General features: G+C 43.5%; 2 protein-coding genes across 4 annotated transcripts in view; one reads left to right on the top strand and one right to left on the bottom strand.

Annotated features, from left to right (window-relative positions):
- The window catches only part of uggt1 (UDP-glucose glycoprotein glucosyltransferase 1), a 33,796-nt gene extending 16,818 nt beyond the window's left edge, over positions 1-16,978 (top strand). Inside the window, exons 19-41 of one of the 2 annotated variants that reach the window (XM_070979098.1) lie at positions 759-879; positions 2,167-2,265; positions 2,480-2,503; positions 3,005-3,099; positions 3,885-4,091; positions 4,207-4,338; positions 4,461-4,591; positions 4,687-4,782; positions 5,027-5,129; positions 5,244-5,323; positions 6,318-6,507; positions 7,554-7,712; positions 7,871-7,956; positions 8,084-8,168; positions 9,588-9,676; positions 10,140-10,244; positions 10,396-10,480; positions 12,247-12,429; positions 12,850-13,010; positions 13,126-13,240; positions 13,906-14,022; positions 15,537-15,678; positions 15,763-16,978. In XM_070979098.1, the coding sequence (XP_070835199.1) occupies positions 759-879; positions 2,167-2,265; positions 2,480-2,503; positions 3,005-3,099; positions 3,885-4,091; positions 4,207-4,338; positions 4,461-4,591; positions 4,687-4,782; positions 5,027-5,129; positions 5,244-5,323; positions 6,318-6,507; positions 7,554-7,712; positions 7,871-7,956; positions 8,084-8,168; positions 9,588-9,676; positions 10,140-10,244; positions 10,396-10,480; positions 12,247-12,429; positions 12,850-13,010; positions 13,126-13,240; positions 13,906-14,022; positions 15,537-15,678; positions 15,763-15,782 (2,625 nt within the window). In that variant the 3' untranslated portion in view covers positions 15,783-16,978. The remainder of the gene's footprint in view (positions 1-758; positions 880-2,166; positions 2,266-2,479; positions 2,504-3,004; positions 3,100-3,884; positions 4,092-4,206; positions 4,339-4,460; positions 4,592-4,686; positions 4,783-5,026; positions 5,130-5,243; positions 5,324-6,317; positions 6,508-7,553; positions 7,713-7,870; positions 7,957-8,083; positions 8,169-9,587; positions 9,677-10,139; positions 10,245-10,395; positions 10,481-12,246; positions 12,430-12,849; positions 13,011-13,125; positions 13,241-13,905; positions 14,023-15,536; positions 15,679-15,762) is intronic. The other variant, XM_070979099.1, reaches the window with a different exon arrangement.
- A 2,562-nt stretch (positions 16,979-19,540) lies between these two features.
- LOC139342470 (transcription factor Sp3-like) lies at positions 19,541-26,225 on the bottom strand. 2 transcript variants are annotated; one of them, XM_070979584.1, is made up of 9 exons: positions 26,103-26,225; positions 25,680-25,777; positions 24,826-25,056; positions 24,139-24,738; positions 23,054-23,266; positions 22,747-22,951; positions 22,431-22,620; positions 21,596-21,792; positions 19,541-20,075 (listed from the first exon to the last, which is right to left on the bottom strand). In XM_070979584.1, the coding sequence occupies exons 1-9, from the start codon at positions 26,107-26,109 to the stop codon at positions 19,828-19,830; spliced, it is 1,989 nt and encodes a 662-aa protein (XP_070835685.1). In that variant the 5' UTR covers positions 26,110-26,225; the 3' UTR covers positions 19,541-19,827. The 2 variants fall into 2 exon arrangements, with proteins under 2 accessions (XP_070835685.1, XP_070835686.1); XM_070979585.1 differs by having other exon boundaries at positions 26,063-26,220.
- Between the last annotated feature and the right edge of the window lie 435 nt (positions 26,226-26,660).

Genomic DNA, 26,660 nt, shown 5'->3' with positions numbered 1-26,660 from the left:
GCTGTAACGCTTTCCACATATTCCAAATGAGCTCTTACACACGTGCACGACAAACTGAAGATATTTCCTGCTTGTGCACGTTTTTAACAACAAAAATGAGTTTGATCTCATCAAATATGTTTAATGAGTTACATATTCACTGATAGCTGACGCAGTGGTAGAACCAGTGGCTGTGCTTATTCGTGCCGTTGTGTGTGTGTGTGTCTGTTTTTAATTCGCTGGAGCTGCTACAAAATGGACTTTAATTAAAAGAAAAATGAAAATGAAATGAGCATAAGAGCTCTGGATGAGTTTTCTGGGAAGAGAGTTGTTCATTTTTACAAGTACACTGTCTAGGATTGTAGTGTGTAATATTTCTTCTTTTAAGCTGGATCTGTGTGAGCGCGCCATCTGCTACGCTTTCCTGTTTTAATGTCGTTCCAGCACTCCGACGAGCCAAATGTTTGAATTGGTTCTTTCAAAGGCTTCTGTTTTGTACGGTCTGAAAACAAAGTTAGCAATGTTTAATTTAGCCCTGGTACTGGTTGTAGTGGTGAACACGCTGTTACTCATCTCTCTTGTTTTCTCCTTGTTAATGTTTAACTTGCTGGAGGAAAACTTTTGATGTAAGCTGCTGAATCTGTCTTAGCTGTTTCTGATGTAAGGCATGCGGAGAAGCAGCTCCTGCGTCGCTTCTGGCCCTGCAGGAGCAGTGAGGAGTGTCCTGTCTGAATTACTCCGTTGTCATTCTGAATCTTTGCTCATGTGGCATGTCGCAGGGAGAGCTGGCTACAGATCACGACGTGGTGGACTTCATCATGAATCAGCCCAACGTTGTTCCTCGCATCAACCCCAGAGTGCTGTCCACCAGCAGAACATACCTGGATCTGTCTGACACCAGTGAGTGCGCACGAGGGATGTAAACGAACATGATCATATTATTGAGATATTCAGCGATTTTCATCCTCAGGAGCTTTTGATATTTATTTTACCAGATTAGTAATGGAGGATGGAGTTTGACTAATGCATGCATGCAAAAGACTTTTTCATCTGGACCTCCACCCACAACCTCCAGCCGTGCAATATGACCCAGCGATCTTTGATGGCTCGTATTCTGTCCATCGCTCCCTCATTTTTTAATCACAGAGCGGTTTTTGTATGCATCTGCTCCTCCTGTCATGATACGAGGCCGATTCCAAAACGTTTGGCACGCTGTGAAAAACAGAAATAAAACAGAATGATCATTTCTAATCCTTTCTGACATAAACTCGACTGAAAACAGAACAAAGACAGTATATTTAATATTTTATCTCATCAGCTTCACTGATTTTTGTAAATATCTGCTTATTCTGAATTTGATGCAGTAGCACGTTTAGTTGGGACATGAGCAGCAAAAGACTGAGAAAGATGTGGAACGCTCCAAAAACACCTGTTTGGATCATTCCACAGGTAAACAGGTTCATTGGTAACAGGTGAGAGTATCATGATTGGGTATGAAAGGGGCATCCTGGAAAGGCTCAGTCGATCACAAGCGAGGATGGAGCGACTACGTGAACACATGATTGTATAAAGGAGATTACTGCATGAGCTCAGGAACACTTTGCTGTAGGTAAACTCAGTTCGTCTGCAAGTGATTGTTTTCTGCTTTTATTCACATTTTACACAGCGGCCAAACTTTTTTGGAATCTGGATTGTGCGTGCAACCTCCAGTTTTTAAAGAAAAATCATCCAGTAATAATCGCTGCAATTCCACTTTGAAGACAACCTGTTCTGTTTTATAAATCTCCACCCATTAACAGCAACATTAGCAGCTTTTATTTTGAACCAGATGGGAGTTACTTTTGTCTTTTTTTATATTTTGGCTTCAGCTGAACTCATGTATTAATATTGGGTGAATTTATGTATATGCTTAAAATATTTATACAGTTTCTTTTTGTCTGTATATGTTGTGCACTCCTGATCTTATGCATATATGTATGAGGAGTTTAAATGCCAGCAGGGCAACATTTAAGCCAACGCACAGGATAAAGCTGAATACGGATACTTCTGTGACATCGATGCAGATAGCTGCTTTGTGTTACACCCCGGGTCCACATTCACACCCCTGAATCTTGGCTGTCTGAGAAGCATCATCGCTGGCGTTCGCTGCATGATCCGCACTTCACTCCTTTTGTTCTCTTTGTGCAGACAACCACTTTGTAGATGATTACGCTCGCTTCTCGACTCTCGACACCAAAGAGAAGAGCACCGCTGTGGCCAACAGCATGAACTACATGACTAAGAAAGGTGAGACTCGTATGATGGCAGCTATTTAAATATATAAAAAAACAACCCCTGAGTGGAAGAGAAGCCTGTGGAGCATTTTTCTTGTGAGGATAATTTAGTCACCTTCAAGCCTAAACTCTCTCTTCATATATTCTTCTGTCCTCTCCTCCTCCTCCTCCTCCTCCTCCTCTTCTTCCTCTTATTCATGTGATTTTAAAATCCTTCCCTGCATCAGGGATGACCACCACCAACAGGCATGGTAACCACCCTTTTCCTCCACATTACTCCCTCTCCTCCTCACTTGCTCTTTTTCCTGTTTGTTGGCAGTGTTCAGATGTGTTTGTGCATCCTCCACCACTCCTCCATCTGTGTTGCATTTCTCAGCGGACACAAATTACTAATTACGCATGTGAAGATTGTGTAGAAGGGTCTGAGTTCGGGAAATGTGTTTGAAAAAACTGCACACTGAGTTCTAACATTGTTCCTTCCATCTTTAGGAGAGCATGACGGTTCATTTTGTGGTATTTGTTGTAGCTGCATGGAGAATGTTAAGAGCTTGATTTAAGGTTTGGAGATGACAAACGTTCAAAGGAGTAGATATCACCAAGAATATAGTTTTTACAGCCCAGTATGCTTCCCACATAGATTCTTACTCAGTTTACCAAACTTCATCTTCCCTCAGAACAACACGTCTCGCCTCTTCTGCCTCATGGTTTCGTCTCAGTAACTTATTCTCTGTTTCTTCCTTTGTGGGTTTCAGATGACGGTTACATCCGTCCTGTGACCTTCTGGGTAGTCGGAGACTTTGAAAAGCCCTCGGGACGTCAGCTTCTCTATGATGCCATCAAACACATGGTACAAAATCTTTTGACACAAGTCATTTAAAGGAATAGTTTGAAGTTGTGGCTCCTGGAGTCTCCACTGATCGCCTGTAGGGCTGCAATTAAAGATTATTTTCATTGATCAATTAGTCGATCAGTTGTTTGGTCTGTAAAATGTTAGAAAAATGTCAGAAAATGGTGAAAACGTCCTCAAATGTCTTATTTTGTCCACTTTTTCTCCAAAAATTACGTAAACCGATTAATCAGTTATCAGAGTTGACAATTAATTGATAAACTGTTGGAGCTCTTGTTGCTTGGCGTCCTCACTGGGATGACAGTAGTGCAGGAAGTTCCTGCCTTGGGTCAAGAAAAAGTCCCGCACATAACGCTCCCGTGAAACCACAAAGCTAAACAAATAAAATATGACGTGTTAATGAGCTTTAGAGGTGCTGGCTGGAGGATTTTGTTGCCTCAGAGCAGAACTCAGCAAGCTGTTTCCAGTCTCTGTGCTAAGCTAAGCTAAGCTAATTAGCTGCTGGTTGTATTTACACTTAGATATATGAGAGGAGTATCAACCTCTCACCTAACCCTCAGCAAGAGAACAAATAAGTGTATTTCCCAAATATATTTACACGTTTGCATGTTTTGTTTACTCTAACACAAGATATTCTTATTAAATAATGTTTGGTATTGATTTGGTATCATTAGAAAAGGAACATCTAGACTAGAATACCTCACAGGAGAAGTAGATTTGGTAAAATCAGCTCTTTGACTGTTCTGTTCTCAAAGCTTCACTGACTTTCATTCGCTGTATGACAGAAAACCAGCAACAATGTCCGACTGGGGATGATCAATAACCCATCAGCCGCTCCGTCCCCTGAGACGAGCCACGTGACCAGAGCAATCTGGGCCGCCATGCAGACGCAATCTGCCAACAACGCCAAGAACTTCATCACGAAGATGACTAAAGAAGAGACCGCCGCGGCCCTGGAGAAGGGAGTGGACATCGGAGAGTTCGCTGTCGGGGTGAGGCTTCAGTTTATCCGTCTTGTTCTGTCAGACCTTGTGACTTAATTGACATTTACCTCCTCATCTTTCCCTTTTTATCAGCTGCCTACAAGTTTTCTGTTTTTGCTTTCAGGGTATGGATGTGTCATTGTTCAAGGATGCGTATGAGGGTCCCAAATACGACTTCCTGCTCTCCCACGCTGCCTACTGCCGAGATGTTCTCAAGCTGAAGAAAGGACAGAAAGCGGTTATCAGCAACGGAAGAGTGAGTCACCGTCTCGTTTCTTATTGTTTAAAGACCTGAAAACACGAGCGCATCACAAACACATGAATAAATGTGCACATCCACCCAACTGTAGAAATTCAATCAATGCTTCTTGCTGGCAGATCATCGGTCCTCTGGAGGAGGAGGAGGTGTTCAACCAGGATGACTTCCTGCTTTTGGAGAGCATCATCCTGAAAACATCCGGAGAGCGAATCAAAAGCAAAGTCCAGCAGTTTGGAACAGAGGAGGACAGGTACGTTGTTTCCCGTCATCGCATCAAGGTTAGATTTTCAGTGACGTTTTTCGATTTGTGTTGTGTTTTTATGTCCTGGATGGATTTTGTCTCAGGGCCAGCGACCTTGTGATGAAGGTGGACGCTCTGCTCTCCTCTCAGCCCAAAGGAGAGGCCCGGATAGAATATGGCTTTGCAGATGACCGCTACAGGTACAGTTGTAATACAAGCACACGGTTCCCTGGAGAAACCCAGCGTGGACGTCATCCAGGCTCACATGATTTTTTTAAATTTAAGCATTTTTGGCAAATACAATGTTAAGGTCAAAAGTTTTTGATGTCTGCTGTTTGGACCTTCAGATTTCTTTGAAAATCTGTGCGTCCTCTGCGGCCAGCAGCAGCCTTGAAAACCTTAAGTTTGTGTTCGCTTCACCATTGATTTGCTGATGTTTGGTAGTGCTGTGAAGATCCGTCCGAAGGAGGGAGACGTGTACTTTGATGTTGTTGCCGTGGTGGATCCTGTCACCAGGGACGCACAAAAACTAGCTCCTCTCCTATTGGTAGGTTGAATGCGGGCCCTTGTTGGACTCCTGTCCAGCTGATTTATTTGTCCCTGTCCACAGCTTATTTCTAACCTGTCCCTCCTGTCCTCTCTAACGTCTCGCCGGCTGCAGGTTCTGAAGCAGCTGGTCAACGTCAACTTACGGGTCTTCATGAACTGCCAGTCCAAACTGTCGGAAATGCCTCTGAAGAGGTGAGGACAGAAAACAGAGCACAGAAACAAGCCTGGTCATGTCAGTCTGTGTCCAATACTGTGGACTTTCCCTCTGTACCCTCTGTGTTTTGCTCAACAGAGACTTTCTCAAGAGAAGACCTTTTACATAGAAGTGTGGTGATTAGTGTCCTCTTGCCGCAGGAAATAAGTTTTGGATCTGTGTCGGGGACGTGAAATCAGCTCGAAAACCAGTTTCACAGGCGTTTTTCTAGAGCTTTCAAGCATGGAGATGGATCTGTTGACAGATTTAGACGACGGGCTTCTCTTACTGCCTCTTCAGCTTCAGAGCTGCGATTGTTTTGTCAAATCTTTTATTTCTATGGTCAATTACTAAGGGTTCCCTGTGGAGTTCTGGACTTGTAGTAACGCGATGGAGCTGTTTTTCTGTGAGTGGGTCCCTGTTTCGTCTGGTGAGCTCCTGCCAACATTTTCACACTGCTCCACTAATCTAAAGATTGTGGTCACGAGCCAAGATATGCCGCCACGCGCCAACAAAGCCAGTGAAGACGACTGTGAGCTTGTAGACATGGATGTAAACAATGCTGGATTTAAAATACTGCTTTGCAAATGTTTTATGAGGGAGGGAATTCATTCAACACGTTTGTTTGACCTCGGTGTGGTTTGGTGAGCAGCACCACCTGGTAGAGGTCGACCAGAGTGGATTTTTAGAGGTCGATATGATAATGAAAGCCCCTCAGCTTGTCGTGCAGGACCTCACTGAACGCCTGCTCCTCGTCTGACAGGTGGAGGCCGTGCAGCCATCAGTGACTGTCGGCTGTATGTTTTATTCTACACACAGGGCACCTTTAACTTTGATGCTTTACATTCCTCTCATTTTTCAGTAGAAATTAGTAAAGACAGAATCTTTTATGTTTGCTGCTTTCGCTGAAGGCTTCCAGATGATGACTCCTCTGCCTGTAATGAAGCTGGTTTCTGCCTGTGCAGCTAATGATCCCCCCTGTGCTTTCTACAGTTTTTACCGCCATGTGCTGGAGCCGGAGGTAACGTTTCAGGCCGACGGTAGTTTCTCTCCCGGCCCCATGGCCAAGTTCCTGGACATGCCTCAGTCTCCCCTCTTCACCCTGAACCTCAACACCCCCGAGAGCTGGATGGTGGAGTCTGTGCACACCCGCTACGACCTGGACAACATCTACCTGGAGGAGGTACAGGAAGACGTCTGTCTGTGTTCGATCTGGATCAGCAGTGATGAAATATTTAAAAGTGCTCCTCAGAGTGCTTCTTTTTTAAAAATCCATTTCCACCAGTGGTAGTAACTCTGAAGTCCCTGAAGTCTGAAGTTGTAGGGTTGTTGTGCTGCTGTCAGTGTTGACACACACACACACACACACACACACACACACACACACACACACACACACGCAATGTCTCCCTTAGAGTCAAACCGCAGTACGACTTAAATTTCAGACTGGTTTCGCTGTCTTTATTCGTAATTTATTTGTCTAAGAGGCTGCACGGAAAGCATTTAGAGCTTTTATTTAAATGTGAGTGTTTTTAAGGTCTAAATTGGGGTTCACGGTTAAACAAGATGCACTAATTTAACACTTATTTTGACAGTTTAATTCTAAGTCATGTGGAGGCTTTAAATAACACATCAACAACCCCGGGAGGCTTTTCTACAAGGTGAACCTAAGGTTAAGCACTGCGGTGGTTTTCGTACAGTCTCTAATTCCTCTCCTGTTCTAACTTCAACTTCAACTTCAACTTCAACTTTATTTATATAGCACTTTAAAAACAACCAGAGTTGAAACAAAGTGCTGTACAATTTATAGACAAAACAATAATAGTGGAATAAGATAAATAAAATAAAAGAGGAATAAACACTAAAATAATTGTTTTTAAAAACAATTAAAAGCAATAAAACAACAAGTAAAAACAAACCATAAGACACTAAAACAAGAGTAGAGTCTCATGTGAAACTGAAACTTTCATTTTTTTGTGACTTCCTCTTCTATGTGTCAGACTTCTGCTGTACACCTGCTTGTCCGGGGAGGTGTGATCCCTCTTTGAATCCTCTCCCCTGACATTTCCTCCATTTTTGCTTATGTGCTGACGATTTTTTGGACTTTCTCCTCTCTCCTCGTGAAGACCTTGAGTTTATTTGGGATCCATCGCTAATGTGTGTCAGTGAAGCCCCCGGGCGCCGATGTTGGGCTGCACACTATAAACTTTTCTTGTCTGAACTTTGCAGGTGGAGAATATTGTAGCAGCAGAGTACGAGCTGGAGCACCTTTTGCTGGAAGGACATTGTTTTGACGTCAGTTCAGGCCAGCCGCCGCGGGGCCTCCAGTTCACGCTGGGAACCGCCTCCGAGCCGGTCATCGTGGATACGATCGTCATGGCAAACCTGGTGAGTTCTCCTCCTCCTGTTGTCTGACACCTCAGAGCAGAAAGTATCTGAAACTTTTAGAGTTTATTTATGCTTTTTAATGCTTTCCTGCATGGCAAACAGCTTATTCTGAAGTATTATTATGGTCACAAACGCTGTAAATCTCTTGGTGTCTGTAGGGGTACTTTCAGCTGAAGGCAAACCCAGGCGCCTGGATCCTGAAGATGAGAAAAGGACGCTCTGATGAAATCTACAAGATTTACAGGTAAGAACATGGAAGATGGGCTGTAATGTGTCACAGAGCTGAAATGTCTTATTAGTTTTTAGATTCAGTCTACGCTCTAAACTGCTTTAAACCTCCTGCTCTCCTCTCTTCCCTTCATCTGTCGCAGCCATGACGGCACAGACTCTCCGGCAGACTCCGACGACATTATAGTCGTGCTGAACAACTTCAAGAGCAGGATCATCAAAGTCAAGGTCACTTAACCTGTGAAAACGTGACGACAGTGTGGCACAAAAGCACAGGAGCATTGATAGGAATACGCACTTTCACACATTTAGCGGATTTGACTTTTGGTCCCCAGATAAATTAAACCAAATCCAGGATTGTTAATGGCAACATTTCCCGTCCTCTCAGTCCGACTGCACTCTCATGAATTTTAATATGTGGAGTGGAAAACAAACTGTAGTCTTGAGTTGTTTTGAGACATGCTGAACATATACAGTATGTACATAAATTACATGGGTAAAATTACACATTTCATTGGGAAATTTACATATCATGGATGTGCGCACATGCAGGCACACTTTGAACTACAAACAAAACTCCTTTCCCAAGACTCTGCACAGTGTTCCCAAGACGGCTGTAGGTTACGGAGAGGTAAACCAGAATTAGTGAAAAGAAATATACAAATGCAATGCTCAAAATAAACTGAGAAATAATTGAATGAATAGACGAAGGCACAGAGAAATACAGGATAGATGCAGAAATGTGAAACTCAAATCTGCATATTTTTATCTTCAGACTCACCTCAGCATTAAAGGTGCAATACGAGTAAGAGTTTTACTTTAAAACAAAGACATCTGTGTATTGTGTTGCAGAGATTTCTCCTGAAGGTAGCATGCTAACCAGCCAGCTGCGGCCTCGTAATACCACTTTGTACCTGAAGAGATCGTCTGGTAGTAAAAACCACTGTAGTTTCAGATGGGAGATGTATGAGTTTGCTGTGTTTCACGAGCGCCCTGAGCTTCTTCAGTCTAATTAATAAACAAAATTACCTAAAATATGTCAAGAAAGGAAATACTCTCATAACAATTTTCCATGCAAGTCAACTCATCGTAAAACACACTTCTTTCAAACTCAACAGAAACAAAATAAAACCCACCAAAGCCATCTTCATTTGTCTTTCCACTGTTTCCAACAGTCACCAACTCTCATTTGGTTGAAGTAAACTCTTAATTCACAGAGTTGGATGTGAAAATCACCCACCAACAATCCCCCGGTGCTCGGATCTCTCAGTCAGGGACACCAGCCAGCTAATAGAACCACTAGCTGCAAGGCTAACTGAGCTAACTAGCTAACGGCAGCTAGTAGCTACAGCCAAAAAAGAGCTACAGCAAGTTCTCTGTGTGCACTGAAATAACAACCATAGCCTCCCACATGAAAGCTGACATCTTGTTCAGCTGCATAATCAGGGACACCCAGAAGGTCTCTGTTGATTTCTATATATTTTATTGATTTATCTTTCATTTATTTACAAATATGTCAAGTCTGGTCCTCCATAGACTGCAAACTAGATGAGGCGATATTAAATTATGATGTCAGACAGATAAATCTTTATCTCTCTTTTCACATACTTTCTTCAACTAACTGGGTTAAAATTATGTGTCCATCAGGTCCAGAAGAAACCGGACAAGTTCAACGAGGAGCTGCTGAGCGACGGGACCGAGGAAAATGACACTGGCTTCTGGAAATCTCTGACCAGGTCTAATCGAAATGCTTTCGTAACGACAGGAGCTGAAACAACAAGTGGATTGATCGATTAGTCGATCGAAAGAAAACTAATCGCAAACAGTTGTAGTGATTTTTTTAAGTTGCTGAGTTAGCAAAAATGTCACGTTAAGTCACTTTCTCTCATTTTAGCTTCAGAGTATTTCTATTTTATATCATATAAATTGAATATCTTTGACCGGGCAAAATATTTTTTGCTGTTTTCTCAGGATTAATCTGAAAAGTAATTGATTAATCAATCATGAACCGAATCGTTAGGTGCAGCCTTGATAATAGTTGTGCATCATCAGCACATTTGCCCACAGATGAACTTTATCGCTGTCTGCTTAAACTGTCCAGTCAGAGAGGTCTTTGGATTTAAAACTCTAATCTGTATTCTTTTGTTCTGAAATGTGTGAACTTTCCTAAAAAAGAACTGCTCGTCTTTGATCTTTCAGAGGCTTCACAGGTGGAGCAAAGACAGAGGAGCTGAAGCAGGAGAAGGACGACGTGATCAACATCTTCTCTGTGGCTTCGGGGCATCTGTATGAGCGGTTCCTCCGGTGAGCGTCAAATGTGACCGGGAAAAGAAAAGAGGATTTGTCGCATCCACCAAAATCCTTAAAAACTAACATCCCTTCCTCTTATGTGTACAAAGACTTTATTGATCTCGATGCCTTTGTTCTCTCTGTCATCCCATTCTTCCCCTCTCAGGATTATGATGCTGTCAGTCCTGAAAAACACCAAAACTCCCGTCAAGTTCTGGTTCCTGAAGAACTACCTGTCCCCGACTTTCAAGGTAGGATTTTTTTCACTTTAAAAATCAGCTGGATTCTCCTCATTGATGTGGAGATTTCCTGTGATGGCTGTGGCTTTCTCTCTGTCCGTCAGTGATGTGAGCTTCAAACAGGAGCTCTGAAAATCAGGCCGGAACATGCAGCAGGGATGAGATTTCCACTCTGCCCGGAGAGGAAAATCTCCGAGTGAATGAGGCGACGTCAGCGCTTTTCCTGGCTCGCAGCTCCATTCATCCTCATTCACTGTTTTCACTCTGGTTCTAGTTGTTGAGCCTCATCTGTTAAAGTCACAGATGAGGAAAATACGAGTCGTTTTGGTTTTGAAACTGATTCCTCAGTCAACTCCAGAGCGGCTCCACTTAATTCTGACATTCACACTGTATCTTGATAAAATCTGTAGACACTGTCCCAGCTTGAGTCCACCAGAGCAGTGAATCATCACATGAAACTTCATGAAACAAATCATGAAACTGTTGTAAATATAATGAAATTATCAGTCTTTGAAAGTCAAACTCAGCCTTCTTGCTGCATGGTCACATGGTCACATGTTCTCATGCACATTAGTCCTGGTTTTAATGCTTAAGCTGGTTTAGATAATAAAGGAGAACTTCAAACAGTAATAACATACTGTAAGAATAAGCTGCTTAACATCCAGGAAAGCTTTAAAAACTACCAACAAACTACGACCCCAATTGTAAAGAAGTCGGGAGCAGGATTCTGATCGTTGGCTTGTGTTTCTGTGTTCAGTTCTGCACCTCAGCCGCTGACGATGAACCCAGTTCATCCTGCGTTTTCAAGACAGATGAGGAATAATACACTTCATGTGTCCCCAAAGTCAAACTTTCCCTTTATTTCTGCTGTTTGATCATCAACATTACATCCTTTGCCATATTTTTTTCTGTTTTACTGGCAAACTGCTTTATGACACACAGGTCAGATCAGGATCCGAAACCTGGAAAAGGTGTTTACATCCAGTTTCTGTCAGAGCGCTCCAGTTAGGATATCTCAGAATCAGCATAGAGGGCTTATCCAGGTTTTTCTGCAACCAGAATATGACGTTCACATGCTCAGAAAATAACCAGGTTACTCATAGATCAACATAATGGGGATCCTAGTGTGGTGTAAACACATCCATTGTATTGCTATTGGCCAATATTTGTTGGTAAATATCAGATATTGATTTATGGGCTCACTGTAGGTTTGATTAAACATGCGGGCTGACGGCTACAGCTCAGTTTGAAGAGCATCTAATGTATCAAATTGTCTTTGAGGATGACACTGAATCCCAGATTGTGTTCTGCCCTCTACTGGAATCAGAGAAAAGTACAACTGGAAAGATGTTTCTCAGGTGCCGATCAGCACAAGATCTGTGAGGATGACAAACCCACCGGCCATGATTGTGCTGTTTCCATAGAGCTGCACGACTTACATATCACAGTGACAGTGAGGGGAAAAAAGTAATAGGAGACAAAAAAAAGCCCAGAAACTGTTGATCCAGAGGGTTAAGAGAGCTGAGGGGTGCTTTCGTGTGTGTGTTCAGTCTTTTTAACTTGAAGAGCACTTTAAGAGTCCCTGGATTTACAGCTGTAGATGTGAAAAACTGAAAGCAACTTCTAGTCTTTTCATGTATTTTGAGAAAAGAGGAGGAAGCAAAAATCAACAGTTTTGCCCTCATAGTATTCAAACCTACTATCAGTTCACGTCCTGCGGGCACCGTGTGAGACCCGCCATCGCTGACTGGCCTGTTCTGTGCGTGACCATCTTGCAGGAGTTCATCCCCCACATGGCCAAGCAGTACGGTTTCCAGTACGAGCTGGTCCAGTACAAGTGGCCTCGCTGGTTACACCAGCAGACCGAGAAGCAGAGGATCATCTGGGGCTACAAGATCCTGTTCCTGGACGTGCTGTTTCCTCTGGCCGTCGACAAGATCCTGTTTGTGGACGCTGACCAGGTGAGCTCGCACGTAGCTGCACAAACACTTTTCATCTTGCCTCTGTGCAAATATTTAATAAACTGCTCATAACATGAGCTGGCAATATTAAAGGCAGCAGATGGAAAACTGCCAGCTGACTCAGATGGAGGGAAGGATGTGAGAAACACAGCACTGCAGATCTGTTCGGGACTTTTCTGGGGCTTTGGCTATTAAAAAACATTGCCTTAGTTTTATGATCAGGTCTGGAAAACATGTTCAATGTCATGTCTCATGTGTCAGGCTGGGATTTAATGCTAATATATAGTCTAACCCACAATGCTGTAGAGCATAAAGGATCAGCTAAGGAGTGGATAGTTGATTTACTGTCACGTTTTTAGCAAAAATACCAAAACCATTAGCAGTCTAAAGTGATGCTCCCCCATCGTTGCTCTCCTCCAGATCGTGCGAACAGACCTGAAGGAGCTGCGGGACTTCGACCTGGAAGGAGCTCCGTACGGTTACACCCCGTTCTGCGAGAGCCGCCGTGAGATGGACGGCTACCGCTTCTGGAAGTCCGGCTACTGGGCGAGCCACCTGGCCGGACGCAAATACCACATCAGGTGCGCGCAGTCTGTATAGCTCTGCTGAGCACACTCGCATACACACACTCTGTCTTTCAATACATTTCTCATACCTACATGCATATCTCACGTGTTACTGTCACACACGCCGCAGCGCCCTGTATGTGGTCGACCTGAAGAAGTTCAGGAAAATAGCAGCAGGGGATCGACTCAGAGGACAGTACCAGGGGCTCAGCCAGGACCCCAACAGCCTGTCCAACCTCGACCAGGTCTGTGACCCCTTTCATTAGTCATTTTAATGTGTGTTTGGGATCTGATTCTGAAGACTTGGACAGTTTCTAAAGGATTTTTTGTCCCATGGGGTAATCTGTTATTTATGTAATACAGCTGAGATTATTACTGACAAAGTACACAAAAAAATACACTGAATACCTTTTATTAAGTTCTTTCAAAGTCTTCACTGCATGCGTTATACGAGTCTGGACACACATGGATATAAGCTGTAACTTGACTGGTTGGTGGAGGCAAACAACCGCCTGAGGCACTTAACCAGCAGTAGTTCTAGTTTTTCTGTGGTTGGGACGTTGGTGGTTGGACACTGTGGTGAAAACTTTCCCTGATGTGTTCAAGGACGCTCTGTAATCGTAGTTTTGAGCGCTGGTTGTTGAACAGTAGCCTGGTTTACTGTGAGAAACGACTAATTTCATCTGATCCCTTTCACAGTGTCAGTGTTTGCTCATTCTCTTCCGCTTCTGATTTCATGTCACTAAATCACGAATGCGGCGCTGCTCAGCGGCCGACTTTCACACCTCAGACTCCTCAGTGTCTGCGTTACCATAACGACTGTTTTCATTAAGTTCTGTTTGTAAAACCTCCTGTGAGAGTCCTCGTCCCCGCCTCCGTCATCCATCTCATTGTCTGTTGTTTTTTTCAGGATCTGCCCAACAACATGATCCACCAGGTTCCCATCAAGTCTCTGCCTCAGGAGTGGCTGTGGTGTGAGACCTGGTGTGACGACAGCTCCAAGAGGAGCGCCAAGACCATAGACCTGGTAACAGCAGCCTGTCAGTGTGCAGGGACAGGGACAGAGTCAGGACAAAATGCTCAAAAACAACAGAAGAGACCTGTAGCAGCGTTACAGAGAGGAGTGAGGGGGGTTTCTAAAGACTGCTGTGCCTCCTAACAGCCACTAGAGGGCAGACAGGCCAACTGTGAGAGTGTACAGTGTGTGCTTGAGTTTCTTTTGGAATAAAAGTAATTCACATCTAAAATCAACAAACCCAAAGATGAAAAATAATTCCTCAACTTTATAAAGTTTTAGATTTGGGCAAACAATGTTTAATACTCTGAAAAGAACCTTTTTATTCAGAACTTTGTTTTGAAGATGATCCAAAAAAAAACAAAAAACTGCAGGATTATTTCCACCCAGTGACTGAAACCATTATAAATCTGTCATCTTCACACAAGAGAAAAATCTGGTTTCTCCACAGAGGAAGTAACAAATCAACAGCCCTCTGTCTTCAGGCCTCTCTTGTCATTTTGGTGTTTTTTTGTGGTCGCTCACTGATTCCAAAAACGTTCGGACGCTGTGTGAAACACAAAATAAAAAAGAATGTGATTATTCACTAACCATTTTTGACATAAACTCCACTGAAAACAGTACAAAGACAATATATTTAATGTTTTACCTCATCAGTTTCATTGATTTTTCTAAACATCTGCTTATTCTGAGATTGATGCAGCAACATGTTTCAAACAAGTTGGGACAGGAGCAACAACAGACTGGGAAACGTGTAATGCTCCAAAAACACCTGTTTGGAACATTCCACAGGTAAACAGGTTGATTGGTGACAGAGTGTCATGATTGGGTATGAAAGGCTCAATAGTTCACAGGGATGGATGGAGCGACGTTCACTGCTTCGTGAAAATCCGTGTGGACAAATAGTCCAGCGGTTAAAGAACAACATTTCTCAACTCACAGTTGCAAGCAATTTAGGGATTTCATCATCTGCAATCCAGAACATCATGAAAAGATTCAGAGAACGTGGAGACATCTCTGCATGTAGGGTGACATCTCAGCTTTATTGAAACACGCTGCAGCCTCAGATTCAGAATGTAAAGTTTATCAGTTTGAACGTTAAATATCTTGTCTTTGTGCTGTTTTTAACACGAGGATTTTGCCAGTGATTGCATTCTGTTTTCATTTATGTTTCACGCAGCGTGCCAACTTTTTGGAATCGGGGTTGTCCAAAGATGGCCACAGTTATATAACAAAATACTAAAACCCACCACACACACACACACACACACACACACACACACACACACACACACACACACACACACATAAAACAGTGTACATCATAAATAAAACCTGGAGTCCGCCCTGCCACCATCATCCAGCCCGATCACCAGCCGTTAAAACACAGTGATCTCATGGACCTTTTTTAAGACCAAACCAAGTAATAAGCTGAAGAATAATGAAATAATTTGATTTATTTCCCCCCCGCCCCCATCTGCCTGTGAACATCATAGCTGATGATCTTGTCTGTCCCCTCGTCTCAGTGTAACAACCCCATGACCAAGGAGCCCAAGCTGCAGGCCGCCGTGAGGATCGTGGCCGAGTGGAGCGATTACGACCAGGAGATTAAACGACTGCAGACCAGAGTCCAGGGGGAGAGCAACACAACAACTCAGCAAGGCACAGGTACTGAACGCTCATCACAGAGCCTCAATAGAGACAACATGAATGCATTTCTGAGCTTATTTGTCTCTCCTGTGTCTGTGTCAGATGTTCACACAGAGTTGTGAGGAGCAGTGGCTGTGACGAAGCGGCAGACTGGACTCTGTTTAAAGAGTCTGCTTCATGAAGAGGCTCCTCTCCTGCCTGGAGGACTGCTGTCAGACTGACCACAAACCAGTGCTGAACGGTTCAAACTGTTTCGTCTTTGTTCTTTTTATAATGTGTGAAGGGGAGTTCGTGTGGTCAGGCCTAATAGGTTTTTCTGTACATGTGTGTGCGAGCGGTGAGAATGTTTTCTGTGAAGCGAATAAATAGAAATTCTATTTTTTTGTTTGTTCCCCCGGTATTAATTGTCAGAACTTTGCACTGATTGGGATTCTGGTTCAGGCTGTGGATGAAGCACAAAGGGAGGTGGACCATAGAAATGTCAACTTTTTTGATCTCTAACAACATTTAGTGTGGATTTCTACTCACACTGGAATAAGACAGGTTTAAAGCTGTCAGACCCTCTAAATTGGGAAAGGGTACAGGTAGATACCTTTGTACTTTATACATATTTTTGACTTTAAAACTAAAGCTGGACAATATGATTGAAGTCAATATCATGACATTAATGAGGTTTTTTTAATTGATACGGCAAATTAGTTACTCATTACATCAGATAAACTCTTCAAACATGTAGAACAAAAACTAAGAGTAACTCAATTTGCTTGTTTTTTATTATGAAGAGATTTTGTAAAACAATGTTAATTTTTTTCCCCAGAGATATTCATTATATTTACAAAATGCTAAATAAATCTGGAAAATTAAGGTCACATCTCCATGCTGGTTACATTATTTTGTACAGAGGTGGACCCACTACAATCACCTCATCCATAGGAGATGTTAAGTGCTCAACCTAAACTTAAAACACTTCAAGGGAATGTGTAACGTAATCATGTCCACACTCATCTGGAGTTTGACCAGAGAAGAAGATCTGCAGGGTTGGTTGAATCCCCAGTTCAATGTGGAATATTAATGTCACTGTGACTCTCAGGGAAAGATGTCTGAGGCTTGTGCCGGTTGCAGCATGAAGTACGAGTAAGAAAAGAGGGGAGAGTTTGTGGTACTGTCAGGGAAGAGCAGCCACAACATGAGTTTAGCTGAAAAATACTTGATTTTCTCTTACTTGGTAACATCCATGGATTTGTCATTATCATCCTGTTTTGGCTGTCTGATTTTTGTCAAAGGAAAATCCCCAATAAAGAAGTGGTCTAGTGTATCATCATGGTTTCCTGAATGTTTTCTTATGCCTGGACAGTGTTTTGTTTATTTTCTGTGTGTATGTGCTCTGCTGGTCACCAGCCAGGCTGTGGTACTTATGCTCTGCCAGAGGGTATGAAATAATCAACCAAATTAATTGCTAAACATTAGCACGGATAAAAGGTTGAAATAGTTAGCCAAATTTATACATCGATGGTTAGCATGTTAAAAGTAACAGATAAAAGATTGAAATAGCCAAATACATTGATAAATGGTCAAGAAGCTAAAAATGATGGACAAGTAGTTGGAATAGTTAGTTAAATGGTGGATAAATGATTGAAATAATTAGCCAAATTAATTGATAAATGGTTAGCATGTTAGCCAAATTAATTGATCAATGGTTAGCATGTTAAAAGTAACAGATAAAAGGTTGGAATTGTTAGCCAAATTAACTGATAAATGGTTAGCACGTTAGCCAAATTAATTGATAAATGGCTAGCATGTTAAAAGTAACGGATGAAAGGTTGAAATAGTTAGCCAAATTCATTGATAATGGTTAGCATGCTACCCAAATGAATTGATAAATGGTTAGCATGTTAGAAGTAACGGATGAAAGGTTGAAATAGTTAGCCAAATTCATTGATAAATGGTTAGCATGTTAGACAAATTAATTGCTTAATGGTTAGCATGTTAAAAGTAATGAATAAAACGTTGAAATAATCAGCCAAATTAATTGATAGCTAATTAATTTGGCTGAAAAAATATAGTAATGGATTAGTGGTTGAAAGAGATCTGAAAGTAATGAATACACAGCTGCAACTGAAAGCTGAAAATAAATTGCTGAAGTGTTCCACTTGCCCTTGATGCTGCCCTCCACACACGAAACCTGTTACTGGAAGGTTTCAGACTTTTATTGTGATCCATTTGAAAAAAGGTTTTACAAAAGGTAACATTCAATTTTTACACCAATTCTTTAAAAAAAATCACTTAAAATAAGGGTTTGATGCAACAAATTCAGTTAACTAAGTAATGGCTTCTATAAACAATGTGAAAATAAGATAATATACATGTAAATGAATGCTACAAACATGAGGACAAACTGAGGAAGGGATTACATTAATTAAATTTAAAAAAAAAAAAAAAAGACAATGGCATGATTGTTTTCCTTTCAACTTGAGTGACATCTGGCCAGAATTACCAACCGAGCAGTTATTGCAAAACTTTTCCCACATCATCTGGTGTCCAACTGGAATGTTCGATGACAAAAACACCCTTGAGGGCTCGCTGATTAGTTGCATCCGTTTCTTGATTTTCGTCATATGGCAAAACTGGTGCACGTTCTCCTCCTGTAGCCACGAGCAGCTGACAATGACAATGAAGAGTCCTGCAGGAATTCAGAAGTAACCATTCTACACCTTAAAATCTATGATCACCGCGTGGCCTCGATTTAGACGACACCCAGATCAGCAAAGAGACACAGAAAACAGAAATACAATGTGAATTTACAAAGAAAATATGCAAAAAGAAAGAAACTATTTAAAAAAAAGAAAGTGTTTTGACGTGGACAAGCACAGCGGACGGTGTGCTCGTGAGGACAGATGAAACATTCTGTTCAGGCTGACCAGACGCTGGAAGAAGTTGCCCTCTCTCAGAGCAGCCTGCACCTATTTTTCCCCCCTCAGGGCGGAAACACCAACCTCAGATCCGTTAACAGTGGCACTGTCGCCCTACTCTGACCACCAGCCAAACCTCCCGCTCTGCTGGAAGCACCACAGCACAACACGAGCGTCACAGTCCTGTTGGCTATCAATGATTGGGCGACAGCTGCTGCAGGTTTCTAAAAGGAAAAGCTTGAAATTTGAGAAATCTGCTTACAGTCTTTCTTGCCCAGAGGGAGGTGAGAACATGGATAACAATCAGACGTCTGTACGCTTAGCATTAAGCTATCGCTAGCAGTCTTAGCTTAGCACAAACAGTGAAAACAGACGGAAACTGCTAGCCTGGCTTTGTCCAAAGGTAACAAAATGCACCTAGCAGCACTGAGAAAGCTCATTAGATTCACGTAGGCTGATGAACTGAACTATTTCTTGGGTGGGAGCAGCAACTTCCTGGAGTCTCCGCTGGTTTCCTGGCAAAATGTCTGGAATATAACTCCCAGTAAAACCATGAACCGTCAACCGGCAGCTTCAAATCAGTTCTCATCCAACTCTTGGCGAGAGAGCAAAAGCCAAATTTCCCAAATTGCTGAACTATCCCTTTAAAAACAGAAGCGTTCATTTATGGCGGCAGCAGTGCAACAGCTGAGCGAGCGTGCTGTGCTGCTTCAAATAGACCGCTCGGTTCTGTCAGAGCGCTTGTTACAAAAAAAGGGTTCACTACTTCCTTTTCTCTCTTTCAAATTCCTCGTCATCGGCATCATCATCATTTCACAAACACATTTATCTCCGTTACAATTACATCTGCAAAGCTTAAAAAACACATGCACCTCCAGCATTTTATACAAGAGTATGATACAAAATAAGGCATTTCTTTGTGTTGAGTATTCATGTTGTGTGTTGAGTGTTAATACGTGTTTTCTTGTGTGTGTGTGGGGATGTGTGTGTGTGGGGATGTGTGTGTTTACGCGTGTACAAAGCGACCACATTTTAATGTTATTTTTTTTGCCCGCCTATAAAAAGACTGCAAAAAACAAACATAAAGTCATGATAATTCTTACTTAAAATATATATATTTGTCATATATATTTACGTATATATTCATATGTAAAAAACAAACAAACAAACAAAAAAAAGGTAAGAGGGAAAGAGAAAAGCCCAAGAGGTCCCTGTGATAGGCCAGTTCTATAAAAACCACCTCACCCCATTCACCCCCTCATTCCATGACCTCACCGGGCGCCACCGTGACCAGCTGTAAAGGGATCTCCTGATTGCCTACGAGGTCGTGGGTGGTGGCGGTCTGGAGGATGAGCGTGGTTCCGTCGGTGGTGATGACGGCGTCGGTGGTGGGCGGGGACGTGGAGGGAACGCCTTTTTTATTCTGGTGAGTCTTTATGTGCTTGGCCAGGTGGTCGCTCCGCATGAACCTCTTGGAGCACTCTGTGCACACAAACTTCTTCTCTCCTGCGAGAAACAAACAACAACACGTGCCATTTAATACTGACTGACACCTGAGCCGCACCAATCAAACAGCATTACGGGTATTGACTTATATTTGGCAAACACTTCACGACAAACTGCATTACAAGGTTTCCATCCTCTCGAGGATGGATGAGGAGTTTTTGGTTCTTTAACTGCAGAGCGTCCACAGGTCTCACGCCCTAGCTGCATGTATACAAATATATTTGACAAAACGAACATTTTCATCTGCGTTTGGGCCTCCTGCTCACATGCAAACAGCCTTTTAGGTCCCTAAAACTAACTAACCCTTTTTAAAAAGGACTTCTAGAGTGTTTGTAACACAACATTTGGGAAACGGCTGTTAAATATTATACATTTGAAATCTTCTTCAAAAATCTATTTTTTTTTTTGTTTTTAAATCAGACTACACACACAACATTCAAGGGTCCGTTCACCCAAATCACACTGTACCACTGTAGATCGCTTTGGTGGAAACAACCTGAAACAGTCTCTTTCTTTCTACATCCACCCAACAGAATACAGATGGATGTAATTTCAATTGTGGAGCTCAAACTTATGAATCATAAAACCTCAAAATGCAACACGAGCTGCTTCATCAAAGAAAAAGTCTCAATGAAAACAGAAATACTGAGAGTGAGAATATGTTTTTTAAAGTTTGGGTGAACCGATCTTTGTCACTGTCTGCCAACACACACCAACGTGTGTCCAACACCAACAGACAATAATGAAAGACTAAAAACAGATTATGATAATGTCTAGATTGAATTTTCATGATGTCCTGTGGCACAACTAAAGACAGAGGGCAGAGTTTGGGGACACTGATCAATACGCCTATTGATAGATGACGCTATCTGTTATGTTTTCACAGCTCAGTGCACATGAATTCATATGAAGTAAACTTTACTTAGTTTACGTCCCTGAGAGGACATTTGTCTTCAGCCAGATGGAACACAAAACTACTAACGTTCCTCTAAATGATCAATAGCATTCTGGTAACTTTCTGTTAATCAACCAGTCATTTAATCAATCTCCTCTTTTCAGCACCAAATCAAATTATTTTAATCAATACTCTAATGCTGCCTGGATAATTATATAACTATTACAGGCTCCCGAGCCCGTATTCATCTCCTTTGAAGTGATCGGTGTTAGCCGTTCGCTCTTTGGCAGCTAATGCCTGCAACTTTTCCTTTTCTCACTTTCAAGATGATATTTAACACCTCGGATCACTCAGCATTGTATAACCAGAAAGAACAGCTTGGAGAGCTTAAGACAAACCGAGGACAGGAAAATATTTTGGTATCTGTTAAGCTTTAACTGCAACGTCTGCACAGTGGGAACATGCAGGAACTTTGCCGTCACTCCTTCTACATGAATGCCGGTAATTCATTTACCACCTGAACGAGCCTCTTTGCTTCATTTTCAGATTGCTATACCATAAAACTGCTCGTGAAAGCTGAAATACTGAAGGTCTGCGAGCTCAGGGGTGATCTGAAGTGTCTCACCTGTGTGCGTCCTCCTGTGTCTCTGCAGCTCGTCGCTCCTGGTGAACCTCTTCCCGCAGAACATCCAGTTGCAGACGAAGGGTCTCTCCCCGCTGTGCCAGCGCAGGTGAGCTCGGAGGTGAGACGTCTTCCCGTAAACCTTCCCGCAGCCGGCGATGTGGCAGATGTGCTGCTTCTTCTTCCCCATGCCCGAACCTCTGTGAAATTTAAAAAACGAGCAGAGAACACAGATCACCGTGTGGACGATCGCTTGCTTTTTCATTTTTTATTTTATAACACAAGAATCGAACTAAAAGAAAGCAAAGGCTGCAAACACAAGCAAAAAAAAGCTAAAACAACAACCATGCATTACTAAAGTCTCTGATAGTCACTGATAAAGGGGTCAGCCGACATATTTGCATGTCGGATTTGCCTAAATATGCATGCAAATCAAGATTTCCATGAAAATTTGAATATTAAAACCCCGTGAACAGGATTTAAAACCAGTTTAGCAACTGAAATAAAGAAATTTAAAGGCGTTCACAACAGATAATTTCCAGTTTCACATGAGCTCTACAAACAGTAAACAGCTGTTTCCACATCTGGCTGTCGTAACCGTCTCACTGGAAGGTGTCACTGAAAGACGTTTTATGGTCGCATCAAAACTGGTTGTAGCTGCAAAAACCTGTTAGATAATGTCGCAGTAGTGTAATTATGATGTTTATTATGATGTGTATTAAAGACACCATTTTGTTTGTCTGAGTTGATTCTTAATCTTTTCTGATGAACAAACCGGAGTTTAACACCACCTCCTGGGACGTGTCATGTGATCATGCGAGTGTTTCCAGACACCCACCTTCCTCCAGACTCCTTGCAGTTGGGGCAGGTGCAGGCTACTCTGCGGAGCCTCTTGCCCTCCCCGCTCGGCGTCTCCGCGTCATCGTCTCCCATCTGAACGCGCAGGTTGTTCAGGTCGCTGGGGTTCAGCGTGGAGTCCCCACTCAGCTGCCACTCCTCAGAGTCTGGCTCTTCCTTTATCTGGATACCTGAAGAAGAAGATGGAGGGCAGATTTAGGATCTCTTGAAGCGAATTAACACAAGAAATTTAAGATGTGCTCATAAATATAAAGAAGTGTGTGTGAGGATGAAGAGGAAGTGCAGGTGTCTCATACCAGCTGGACTGTTTGTATCCTCCCCTTGTGTGTACTGGACTCCAGATTGTGTTACAGAGTTCACTGTGACTGTCTGGAGGTTGGGCAGGCTGACCTGGCCTGTCTGGCCCAGAGGGAGGGTCTGGACTGGTGCTAAGGTCAACTGCTGGGCCTGCCCCTGCCCCTGGGGCAACTGGAGCCCCTGGAGTGACTGCACCCCCTGAACCTACAGACACAGATGGGATACATGTTAGAAATCACAGGCTACTTCAAAAACACACCTGCTTTAAACCATGAGGAAATGTCCTGCACACTCCTGGTAGGTTACCTGGAAGGTCTGCCACTGGATCTGTCCTGTAGCGGTGACGGTTTGGGCCTGGATGAGGAAGGTCCCCGGGTTGACCAGCTGCACGCTCTGTAGAGTCTGACCAGCCGCTGCATTCAGGTCCTGACCCTGAGCCACCTGGGCCACCTGGGCCTGACTGTCCGCAGACAGCTGCAGAATGGGCTGCGAGATAGTGGTGGCATTGGAAGATGAGACCTGCAGAGTAAGGAAACCGCAAAAATAAATTACAATCACACATAAAGGTTGAGAAAACAGCATTTCGTCATATTCCTGTGTGAGAGGATCCTGGTGTAACAGCGCAATGGACAGTCAGAGCAAGCTAGAGCATTTCCTCACAGGCCGAGAATGAATCTGTGGTAGTTGACCTGCTCGGTGCGCTGAGCCGAACACTTGACAGCTGGTTGCACAACAGCATTACATTCACCACATGACATCTGATCATAGGAGTATTTTTCCCACAATCCATAAGACTGCATGTGAACGCATCATTCTGAGTCTGCACTTTCAATCCTAGTCATACAGTTTACACGCAGGGCAAAAACAAAACAGACACACCGACAGCTACAGTGACGACAGATGGCGATGAACAGTGCGCTCTGCTCTGGTCTTAAAGTACTGGTTCCCATCCTTTTTGACTTGTTACAACATAAATCAAACTGCTGCATACTTAATACCCCGAATACTACAGCTGGGTATTGTTTGAAATTTTTAGATATCTGAGTTTTGATACCAAAATAATAATTTTTTGATACTTTCTCCGAATATTATCAGGCTTTTTCTACACTTAACATTCTTAAATGTTAAATACTGTCTACACTTAAGTAGTTGTACAAGAACTCAGCATAAAATTAGCAAAATTTTGATTGAGACTAGAAAATATCTTTTAGAGGCCTGGAGAGAGCAAAGGGTCGAGCATCTTACGAAGGAATAAAAACCATGTTGTCACAATTCTTTCCAGCTTAAAGCTTCAATCCTTGTGACCCTTCAGCTTGATCGTGGGACGGACCCCCTGCCTTAAAGCACACAGACCTGACACATAAAAAAACATTAAAGACAAACGCTCTGACCTGGATTTGCTGCAGATGGTTGTGGGAGTTGAAGCTGGCCGAGGAGGAGGGGTCGGACACGCCTGCAGACACAGCGGTTGCTTGGGTCAGAACCCCGGTGCCGTCGATGGTCTCTGGAAGATGGGAGGAGTTGGAGGAGGTGGTGGTTGGCACGTAGAGTTCTTGGTTGCCGCCGGCGTTGCTCACCGTCACCAGCGGCTGTTTGGCGCCAGCATCCTGACTCTGACTCTCCAGCGTTTGACCGCTCATGATTAGCTGACCTTCGGGTGTTACCCCCGTTGCGATTGGGACCGTCTGCGCTCCGGTCAGCCCAAGAGACTCCAGATCCAAACTGTTTATAGGGACGAACGTGATGTTGCTGGGCAGCCCTACGGGTACTGTACTGGTGTACGCTGACCCCCCAGCCAGCGGGACGCCTTGGATTGACTGTACTTGCCCCGTCTGAGTCAGGAGGTCTGCCGCTGCCGTCGTGGCACAGCTTATTCCGATGCTGGCATGGCTGCCATCTTGGAGGAGCTGGATCTGCCCTGTGCCATCATCCAATCCCTGTGTTTGGAACCCTGCAAGTGTCCCATCTGCATTTTGTATTTGGGGGATGACCTGAAAGGCGGAGGGACAGCTTTGAGCGAGATCATCGCTTGAACAGAACAGCTGCTGTATCTCAAACCTGTTTCTGTCTCTGTTTACCTGATACTGGATGCCTGACACTCCATTGGCTGTGGCCTCATTCCCAGATGCTGTAACATAAATGGGCTGGCTGGGAAGACTCCCAATAGGAAGCACGTACTGGCCGTTGGATGTGACAATCCCCGAGTTTGGAATGTGAACGACTCCCTGGTCTTCCTTCCCAGCGGAGACGGGAGTTAACACCTCCCATCTGTCTGAACCCGTCAACTGAATGGCTGACATATCTGTAGTCTGGGAGTAAAATTAAAACTCGGGTTAACGAGGGGAGATCACACTTCAACAACAGGGTCCATGTCAGCGTTTGATCAGATCACAGGAGACAGGAAGCAGCCAGGCTATTGTCTGGAAGTCAGTTATGGATTGTGCCATTAAATCGAACACAGAGTGAATCATAGGCAGTGGGGGGATCATGTAGGATCTGAGCTGAAGCAAAGGATGGACGATAAAACAGCCACAAGCTACATGCAACCACCAACACACCAGAGTGGAGAGAGCAGGCTCAGAACCGGCCGAGAGCAGGGTGTGGGGGATGGGTGGCTATTACAACACAATTGAACGCTACTGTTTGATTATGGACGCCATTCCTACAGTTTTCTAACACCCCGAGATCCTCCCTGCCCAAGGTACACCGGCTATCTTCCAGCGAGCCGACCCAAGTGACTGACTTCAGTGTCCTACCCACTATGGGCGGGTTTTACAGGGGTAAAGTGGGTGGCCGTTATTGAGGGGAACACAGGAAGTGTACGGCTTCACCCCATGCCATCAAATTTTAAAACGTGTGAACTTCATGCTCTCAAAAACACAACCAGCAATCGAAAGCAAGCGAGAAAGACGAGCTAGAAAATGTCGGATACCTGTGTTTCCGCTGCGCCGCCGGCTTGCAGAAACTCGCTTTGACTGCTGTCCACGTCCGCGGACGCCATTTCTCCTTGTTTCAGAGGCTGCTCTGGCGCTAGCAGGGAGAGAGGGGGAAACTCAGCAAAACTCTGTAATCTTCAACTCCTGCCTGCCAGAAAAGCCCGCAAAGCATCCCCACTCTCCAGTCCAAAAGGAGCTGACTGCGAAATTCAACTTTGCAGCGGAGATTCTGAGGCAATTTCGGCCCAGAAAGACTGTTTACTTTGTCAACTCCGTGGCTAGGTAGCTAGCTCTGTTAGCTAACCATATCTAGCTAGTTAGCAGTAGAGCAAAAGATAAAAAGACGCAGCTCGCTTCGCTGTAGGTTGCACAAACTCACCGATTAGTTGCACGCTTCGATGCGCTAAATGTTTACGTACCAGTCATAGCGTGAATGGTAGTAACCGGGAGGATTATCTGATCAACTAAACTCCAAACATGATTATTTTATCAAAGGCGGGCTAGTGTTGATCGGTGAATTCGGGTCGATTTTTTTCTATTTTGATTGACGGTGCGGGAAACACAAAAAGGTGGGACTAACAAGCTTGACCGTCGAATTTGCATCACATTACAGGACGTCCCGCCCTTCTTCTCTAAGCCGATTGGCTAAGCGCTTGGTTCGTTTGACGTCAGTGGCCAGTGTGGATGTCAATCTTTTTTCATAGTACGTGTGTTTCCTGTTTGTTGTTGAGGGAGACTAGAGATGGAATGCAGTTGTTAAATTCTCAACAGACGCTTGAAAAACAGCGGCGTTTATGTCGAAGTTATACAGTTTATTTCATCCTTTTAACGTTACATCAAATTGTATGTTCTAAATCTTGGTAGTCGTTGTGATGCAGTGTGTTTTCCTTCCGCCTCAACACTGTAATAGACGTGCGACGAGAGTTAGTTTTTAAAGTTTTGGTTGCTTCATGTCCTCCATTACAACGACCAGCCAC

Source organism: Chaetodon trifascialis, chromosome 14 (genome assembly GCF_039877785.1).
Source record: "Chaetodon trifascialis isolate fChaTrf1 chromosome 14, fChaTrf1.hap1, whole genome shotgun sequence".
Taxonomy (NCBI): domain Eukaryota; kingdom Metazoa; phylum Chordata; class Actinopteri; order Chaetodontiformes; family Chaetodontidae; genus Chaetodon; species Chaetodon trifascialis.
Note: the sequence above shows the minus strand (reverse complement) of the source record. Positions and strands in the feature narration are given on the sequence as shown.

Excerpts from the sequence above, each read along its gene's own strand:
- LOC139342470 (XM_070979584.1), bottom strand. Across the intron at positions 24,739-24,825 it reads TGTCAGGCATCCAGTATCAG|GTCATCCCCCAAATACAAAA; the intron begins GTAAACAGAGAC and ends TCCGCCTTTCAG. Across the intron at positions 23,267-24,138 it reads ACCATCTGCAGCAAATCCAG|GTCTCATCTTCCAATGCCAC; the intron begins GTCAGAGCGTTT and ends CTTACTCTGCAG.